This window comes from Sinocyclocheilus rhinocerous, unplaced genomic scaffold, assembly GCF_001515625.1.
Source record: "Sinocyclocheilus rhinocerous isolate Xijiao unplaced genomic scaffold, SAMN03320098_v1.1 scaffold287, whole genome shotgun sequence".
Taxonomy (NCBI): Eukaryota; Metazoa; Chordata; class Actinopteri; order Cypriniformes; family Cyprinidae; genus Sinocyclocheilus; species Sinocyclocheilus rhinocerous.
This window is the reverse complement of record NW_015633524.1, coordinates 1,724,479-1,733,680: the sequence shown is the minus strand read 5'-3', so window position 1 is coordinate 1,733,680 and position 9,202 is coordinate 1,724,479. Positions and strand designations below refer to the sequence as shown.

Sequence of the window (9,202 nt, the reverse complement as noted above, 5' to 3'; positions counted from 1 at the left end):
CATCTAAGGTACATGCACGTTGACTTTTGTTTGTATCCGCTTCTTGTTTATGGTCTCTGCAGAGAAACATTTGAAATGAAAACAGATCTTTCAAATCCCAAGGTCAGATTTTATTTGGTGAATGTGTGCAAATGTATACTCGTTTATGACATCCAGATGTCCTCTGTTTGAATGAGGTTAGGACTTGATAATGGCATGACACTTTTTGTTACATGATTGTTAACTAAACAGGCATTTTTTTAAAATGTTGCACTTCAAGTGTGAATGGTCCCAAAGACGCACTGTTGAGTTAGTTGATTATGACATCCATATAATCAACCATGCGAGTTTCTGTTTTGAATATCTGTTCTTTATTGAAGGTGTAAGTAAACATCAGAGTCCTATTTACTTTTGTTCCATATGAAATTAATTCCTCCGTTTTTTTTTGTTACTATGTCCTTGTTTCTTTAATTTAGTCAGAATACTCATTGCACCATTTTGTTAAGGTTCATAAAAAGACGTGGCCTAAATGTATTTGTGTGTTTAGCACCTAGATAGCAGTGCCCTGTTTACATCCCAGTACTCTTTTTGTTATAAAAAATAAATGTTTTAAGGCTATGGCGATCATGGTTTTCTATGATTTTGTTTCATGTTTAAAACTATTGTTCACAGTGGTCAGTCAAAGGGTATTGTCAATAAGGAATATTCCAGGTTTATAGATGTTAAGCTCTACTGACAACATTTGTGGCATGTTGTCGATTACCACAGATAGTTTTGATTTGGACCTCGGTTGTTTATTTTTATGAACTGAGGTTTAGTCAGAATACTCATTGCACCATTTTGTTAAGGTTCATAAAAAGACGTGGCCTAAATGTATTTGTGTGTTTAGCACCTAGATAGCAGTGCCCTGTTTACATCCCAGTACTCTTTTTGTTATAAAAAATAAATGTTTTAAGGCTATGGCGATCATGGTTTTCTATGATTTTGTTTCATGTTTAAAACTATTGTTCACAGTGGTCAGTCAAAGGGTATTGTCAATAAGGAATATTTCAGGTTTATATCTATATATAGATATAGTTAAGCTCTACTGACAACATTTGTGGCATGTTGTCGATTACCACAGATAGTTTTGATTTGGACCTCAGTTGTTTATTTTTATGAACTGAGGTGCAGGTTGAAATTATGTTGTCTGCTAATAGAGCATAACTAAACTTTTTTTTATTTTTTTTGCTCTTTAATGCATACAAATATCCCAGTGTCATATCTTGTTCTGTTTCCCAAAAATAACAGTGTTAATTTATTCCCAGGCAATTTACATTTTTGTCCACCCATCCTGAATATGGTTGTTGAGCACATTCAATGTTTTCTGTCATTTCATCTAAACATCACATTTAAATCTCAGATATTCACTAGTGTACTAAAAAAGTGCATTTTCTTGGTGTTTGACTGTACTCTGCTTAGGATTTTAGTCAAAGCATCATGATAAAACCCAACTGCAGTTTAATGCGCTTGATAGCATTTTCACTTTTTCTAATATCTAAACTAGAAGTGTTGTACTGTAATCTCAAGTGAAATAGTGTATGTATGAATGAATGATGGAGACGCCAGAAGCATGAGAGTTTGTTTTTGCTCTAATGTGAAAATGAACCACCTAATTCATTAATTGGTGACAATAAAATAATTTGAATTCATTTCCGAGTCTTGTTTCATTTTTATTAATGTGTAGGCATAGTATGGAAGTCTGTGACCTTCAAAAACAGGTCAGTAAATCTGATGTTTTAATAGCTTCTAATCATATGCAGCCACTTCTGGGAACAACAGAATAAAAGTCCAATAACATTTCATAGATTGCATTTATTTAATAGTCTAGATATGCATTATTAATGGTGTTTGCGAAGTAGTATTATCAGTATTATCATTGCTCATATTGAAGGTTAGTGATCGAAATAAGTTGCTAACAAATTACAGCAAAGCCTCAAGTTATACCCTAGCATTGTGTCAGCATGCAAACACCACTGAGGATCTCTTTTAAAAGTAAATGTACAAGTCAAGTTCTGTATGTTACTGTTGTTCCTGTTCAATGTGCACCTTACACCTAGACCACTGACTTGAGTATGTGTATATATAGTGACGGAATACATAATGGTAGTCATGATTGTACTTCAATTACAGTGCATTTTCATTGGCTGGATTTCTGTAGCATTTATCGATTGATTACATTCATAGTTAGAAATTCATTCATCCATCCATTTTATGGTTGTTATGCATCTTTTTAAAACCGCTCAGTGAATCAGTGTTCAAAATCTTCATAAGGTGCTATAAATAATTATAAAATGTGAGCAGATCTCGTGAAGAGATCGAATCTCCAAAGATTCAATAAATACAACACTTGTGCACAGGCAAACAGATGACACAATACCTGTGCGGAGTCCATTACTTAAAAAATGACTGGAGCTGAGCAGTGCAACCTAACATGACCTCCGACGGTAAAACAGAGTGGTTCATTCATCTAGAGACTGACTGTAAGTGCAGCTCTGCAGTGAGCGCCACCCATCATCATGACCTCCCGACTGCATCTAAGATTGCATTTACTCGAGCAAGGTTTGTATTACTAAAGTCTTTTTGTCTTACAGTCAGATATTTATGTTTCAGTAGTGAAAACGGTGACTGATGTGCAGAATTTGTCCATACATTTTCTTATGATGAATAAGGTTGCAACTGGACTTGGACATTTTCCATTACTTTAATGCCAATTGTAAAAAAAAATTGAAGAAAAAACTGATTACAAACTAACCCTGCGTGGATTGAGCGCTACTCTGAATATTGGGGGTTGGGTACATGTCTTTATGTTTATGGTGGTTACAGCTTTCTTACTTCTTAAATCAATAGGGTATATGAGTAAATTGAAAGGACATGAAGAAAGAAATATGTGAAGCCATGGCATCAGCTTTGCTGAGGAAGTGCGGCTTGGCATTTCTTGTTGCACTCCTTTTTCTAGTCGTAATGATCATGTCAGACTCATCAAACAAAACAACACAATGCATTTTATTCTCTTTAAAATACTCTTGTTTGGGACAAGAAATTTACACAGACAAGGTTGGATTCCTCTGATACATAAGGTTTGATTCTTCAGATTGTGGATCTAAGAGGAAAAGAACAGCAAGAAGAAAAACCTGGTTGAAAGTGCACACAAGTCTCCAAAGTGCTTGGCACAACCATGGACAGAAAGGGAACTGCATGGTTAGATCAAGCACAATGGTGTCCTGGGCAAAGTCAAAGTCAGCAGAAACTTGTTCAAGTTGTGGATCAGTCACAAAAGACAGGACGGAACCATCCATGGACATTAAAATGCTGTTTAAAATCATGCAGAATGCAATGAGGGTCGTCTGGGAACATGTCAAGGCTGTAAGTCTACGCAAGGTGGAACCACAAAGTCAGAGATCACTGGGTAAAGGTAATTGAAAAAGACCATCAAAAGGTCAAGTCGTTGTCATCGAGAGTCTTCTTCAGCCATCCTTAGGTATTGTATCTATTCTCAAAAAGACTGTATTCAGGTTTCAAAAATCTGGAAGTTACTGGAAATCGAAAAGAGCAGTATCGTAGAGGTTGTTGCAGGTGATTATCGAGAGTGACACAATGGGAGACGGGCGGAAAAGGTGTTTGTGATAGACTGCAACTTAGGATGTCTGCAAAAGAAAAAAAGAAAAGAAAAAAAGATTAGTCATAGGTCACGTTCTCACTGCAGAGATTCGCAGGCACCGCCCTTCCTGCGCAAAAACTGCGTCAAACCCCACCCTCTCCGAAAATCGTACACCTCCCCAGTACCTATGCCTGATGACCAGTCGACAACACTGTCAATTTTCTCAAATTTCAGTAGAATAATGAAATGGAACTCAAGAGAACTCCAGAATGGGGGGGTTAACAAACGAGAGTGGTTTGGTAATCAAATGAGTTTGCTGTCATTCAATTGTTCAGAGGTTTTCAAAAATCTATAGAAATAGAGTTTGTTGAACCAGTGGTTGTCTTAGCTCCCTAGCTTCTTGACTTGCTCAAATAGACTGCTCTATGGGCAAATAAAAATAGACCACCAATGTCCTTTTCTTTCGCAGCCAATATCCCACAACATCACAGCCAATGTCTTCTATCCCACAACATCTGGACCTTAGGGCCAATTCTTAACTTGTTACTGCAAAACCTCTTGTGGTAACACTTCCCAAGGTATCCTAGAGTATCTCTTCCAAAAACCTGCCTAGATTCTGCCCATCCATCTGGGTGGTAATCATATTACCCCATACTTGCCATGCCCCATGGGAGATTTTGGGTGCGCTAATCAACTCTAAAGGTCGGACAACTGAACCACTTAGCATGATGAAATGGGAGGAAACAAACATTATTAAGGATTATGTTGGAGATGGTGGTAGAGAATAAAGGATGAGGATCAGAATGAACAATTCATAAAATATGAAGGGACAATGGAATTGTCTTAGCCTATATTCTTCGACCAGTCGATCAGTTCCCTCTGACTATTTGGAGCAAATGCTACATCTTACCCAGTTCGTTCAGTAGTAGTGTATTTTGTCCCCCTCTTGCACAATACTCTTGGAAAATTTGTTACCTTGAAGGAGACTTGTCCAAAAGGCACAAAAGAAATTTCTAGAGTGCACTGAAACTGTTCTAAGGAGTTCTGTGAGAAGAAAAGAAGAACGGTTAAGACAATAATCAACTTACGCATTTAGGACTCTCACCCCAATCTTGAAAAGGACCATCTACAAGAGGTCTTGTAGAGGACCTTCCAACAGGTTCCCACAGGGATGGATGTCCTCAAGGCAAATCTTCAAGCCGAGACCAATGCCTCTCGCTTCATCGGCGACTAAGATCATCTGAGAGAGCTGCTGTTCTGAGCTGGGTGTCTGGACTGGACCTGTTAGCCGAACTGAAGGCAAACTGTCCAGGATGTCTCTCCTCCAACACCCCCATACTCCGCCCCTCCCTCCGCCCCGTGGGGGGGTCGCACAATATCACCCAGGATAGGTGGTTTGCCGAAGAGAAGTTGGGTGGTGTGGGCCAGGGTACGCGTCATTGGGAGGGGGTAGAGGGTCCAGTTCTGCAATTCATAAATATTAATACAGAGTCCTCCCTCTTGAGGAGGGGGCAAATTCTTTAATTTTGTTAGAGGGGGAAGCGCTTTATTCACTTAATGGCTTTTATTAGTGCCCGGACTTCAACTCTTTCATTAGCTAAAGTGCTGCTATAATTTACAGGGGAAAGTGCAGCAGGGGAAGATGGGTGGGGGAAGGGCGGAGCTTGATAGGTGAGCACTGGCTCCGCTGCCATAGGCATACGTCCCTACCATCTTAAAAAATAGTCTCAGATCAATGCATGAATCAGCCTCCATTTCATCCCCATGAACCCAATAACCCCACCAGAAGAAACGAACAACAGACTTTATACTTTTGCTGATGCTGTGCTTTGAATTCTCATTGATAACTTTCTGCATCTTTCAATTATGCTTTCTTTGAGAAAATTATTTATTGTATTGTCCACATTAGCTATTGTTTTGTAAACAGGGTGACTGGTAAGAGGCTTTTTAATCCATCATTTTGAATAAGAATAGACCAAAAACAAAAACACCAAAGTACCCCGTGCATCGCCTTTTCTAGATGTTTTTGAAAAGGTAGATCATTTTACTGTATAATTTCAACTGTCTTAGTTGAGAAACGCCTTGGCACTGCCACAGCTGCTTAAAGTAGACTGCCCAACAACTAAAAAGAAATTGCAGTGTGAAACAGATGTAAACAGTCATCACAAATGGTCTTTTTTTAGGGTTTCAACAGCGTCTGACGAATTCATTTCCATGTTGTTTGTAATCAGTGAATAAGTCATTTAAAGAAGTATTTTTATAGCGATTGTCACATGATTAATTACTGGTCAAGGAACTGCGCAACACAGCTTGAAATACGTATATCCACTATACTATTTTATACATTTTAACGAGTATTCCAGGTCTGAAAAATTTTAATTTTATAATTCAAAATGTCTAGGTTTTCCATGACTGTGGGAAATGCATTTTCCCAAGGTACTTACGACACTATAAATATAATTTTTTAAAATTGTAGTGTACTTATATCAACTCAAATGCAAAGGCTTTTTGGCTGATTAACCTTTTGGGGCAGCTTGCACCCATCGCACATTCATAATGTCAAATGTCCCTAGTGAGTGGGGCAGTTTAAGGGCATCAGTGCTTCTGACTGGGTGTATATCACTCCTTGTCCGATTCATCCGCTAAGTGGCCTGGTTATCCTGAGTGATTGATTGTCACAGAGGGGGAGGGTATAATATCCAGCCACTAGACTACTGGATTAAACCATGTGAAGTGCTGGTTACTGACTGACTAGATATCTCAGTTAATTTTGTTCATCAGGTAACCACAAAACAATTCAACAAAAAGACCTGACCAAATGTTTTGTCAAGCATCAGCGTCACATTTAGACATCCATGGATTTGTATATAAGGTTTTTATTGAAGTTCACTTTGTTTCGCAGTCCACAGATGCGCTTAATCTATAACTGTATAACTGCATTCAAGCCATTGTGATGCCGATCCGAGCATGAGGAGACATATTATGCTGAATGAATCTGTGAGATTTACAATCATAGTCCAAAAATAAAAATGAAGAAACAACAATGGTGCCATGGGAACCTTTTACAAATGTCTTATCGCTTCTTATGTGAAGTGCAATGATCATGCAATCATCAGTTCTTTTATTTCTTGACCAGCTGGATTACATCCTCATCTTCTAGCACATGGTCTTTGCCGACTTTCTGCGGGTTATGCTTCACTGACGACCCCCACACCAATGCACTGCAGAGAGAAGAGAGAGATGACGCTAGGCACGTTTCGACACAGAATTATTGTACAAAAGATTTTACACACATGGTTTAAAATCTCTTTAGTGAAAAGGTATATTTTAGAAAATCTGCAACAAATTTATTCTGGCATAAAATAAAGACTTTGATAGTTTGGTTTAATTCGCCTGAAAAAAATAAAAATAAATAAAAAAACAGTGACAGATGGAGGCGAGTTGTACGATAACCACAGTAACTATAGCATTTCGGCAGAAACTAGTTACCCTAATACATTTTTTAAAGGCATCTTAAATTTGACAGTGTTGATTGGATGTCTGTCACTTTACAAATCAGTGTTGTTATTGTTAAGTAAAACTACTCAAAATAATTTTTACTGAAATAATGCTTAAAATAAAATGCAAATATCAGACAAAAACCTTGAATGAAAATTAGAAATCCCTTGGTTATTTAGTTATTAAATAACTAAGTTCATGTAATAAAACTAAATAGAAATATGAAAAAAGAGAAAAGCACATACAATTACTAGAAAAAAAAAACTAAAATTTAAAGTGAAAACCTAAAAAAGCCAATTCAAAGTATTAATAGTATAAAAGCATATGAATGCTGCTAAAACAACAGTGTTATAAATAGAGACTAAAATTCACAAGAATTCATAATCACAATAATCAATCAATTCAGAATCTAAAATAAATATCAAATATCAATTTATCAACATAAGAGAGATGCCATTTCAAGGCTATTTTTTAAACAAAACTAAGGCCTCACAGGCTGAATTTAGGAACAAGGCCTTGTCAAAAGAAGGGAACAACACACTGTACCCTTGGAAGTGAGTTTAGAAGTTTAATGAGTTTACTGTGCTCATGTGAGAAATAAAGATAACTAGTGCTGCAATTAGATCAGAGCCTTTCGCTCTCAGGAATTTAAATCAGATCAAATCTCTGGATCTCAACACAAATGAACAATGACGTACAGCATAAAGGGGAATCCATAATCACTTTACATTCTACTTCTACCTGACTTATTATGGCTTCAATGCAGCGTTTACTAAGTGAAAACAAAATCAATGACATTACCCGTCTCAGTCTATAAGTAGAACATACTCATTTAAAAAAAATATGAATGTTTTGTCTCCTTGAATGTTTTGAAGTCACTTACTATTTGAATTCTTTCATGAGGTTTTTGTGAATCTTTAAGCAGAAGTCCTCAACAGATGTCTTCCCATCTGGAAGTACTACAGGTGCTGTGTAATCAGGAAGCTGTCCTTTTGGCTTTGTGTAGCTGTGAATCATCAGTCAGAGTTATGATACATTCTGCTGTGGCGTTATGATACAGTGCATATTGTAAACTTCTGAAGACTGGCAGTGAGCACTAGACAGCAGAACATTATGATATATTATGGTACATTACGTTTCTGTAAGCTTCACACAGGAGACATTTTCACTCAAATTGACATTTCAGTATACATTGAGTATAGCAAATCACCTTTTTTTTTATTACATTCCTGAAAGCTCTTCCAGAAAGTATGCAACTTAAAGGGTTAGTTCACCCAAAAATTCACTTACTATTTGAATTCTTTCATGAGGTTTTTGTGAATCTTTAAGCAGAAGTCCTCAACAGATGTCTTCCCATCTGGAAGTACTACAGGTGCTGTGTAATCAGGAAGCTGTCCTTTTGGCTTTGTGTAGCTGTGAATCATCAGTCAGAGTTATGATACATTCTGCTGTGGCGTTATGATACAGTGCATATTGTAAACTTCTGAAGACTGGCAGTGAGCACTAGACAGCAGAACATTATGATATATTATGGTACATTACGTTTCTGTAAGCTTCACACAGGAGACATTTTCACTCAAATTGACATTTCAGTATACATTGAGTATAGCAAATCACCTTTTTTTTAATTACATTCCTGAAAGCTCTTCCAGAAAGTATATGCAACTTAAAGGGTTAGTTCACCCAAAAATGAAAATTAGCCCATGAATTACTCACCCTCAAGGCATCCTAGGTGTAAATTACCTTTTTACTTTCAGACGAATCTAGTCGGAGTTATATTAAAAATGGTCTTTGATCTTTCAAGCTGTTTAATGCCAGTCAGCAGGTGTTGCAGTGCATCAATCCAAAAGAAGTTAAATAAAGCGCATCCATCCATAATAAAAAGTACCTCACACGGCTCCGGGGTGTGAACAAAGGCCTCCTGTAGCGAATCGATGCATTTTTGTAAGGAAAATAACCATATTTAAAACGTAATAATCAATTTAATCCAGCTTGCGCTCACTGTTGTAAACGGAAGCAGCTCCGGGCAGATGACGTAGGACGTCGGTGTTGTGCATGCGCCGCTCAGAAGTGACGAACGCGGAA

General features: G+C 37.4%; 1 protein-coding gene and 1 long non-coding RNA gene across 2 annotated transcripts in view; both read right to left on the bottom strand.

Moving 5' to 3' along the window:
• Window positions 1–242: 242 nt before the first annotated feature.
• On the bottom strand, window positions 243–1,659 carry LOC107744131 (uncharacterized). Its single transcript, XR_001640460.1, has 2 exons — window positions 1,120–1,659; window positions 243–764 (listed from the first exon to the last, which is right to left on the bottom strand). It is a non-coding gene; the product is annotated as an uncharacterized LOC107744131 (long non-coding RNA).
• Window positions 1,660–6,483: 4,824 nt separating this feature from the next.
• Window positions 6,484–9,202, bottom strand: part of drg1 (developmentally regulated GTP binding protein 1) — a 6,187-nt gene continuing 3,468 nt past the window's right edge. The window contains exons 8-9 of the mRNA XM_016557634.1: window positions 8,408–8,530; window positions 6,484–6,840 (exon numbers count right to left, since the gene is read on the bottom strand). Coding sequence (XP_016413120.1) covers window positions 6,741–6,840; window positions 8,408–8,530 — 223 coding nt within the window. The 3' untranslated portion in view covers window positions 6,484–6,740. The remainder of the gene's footprint in view (window positions 6,841–8,407; window positions 8,531–9,202) is intronic.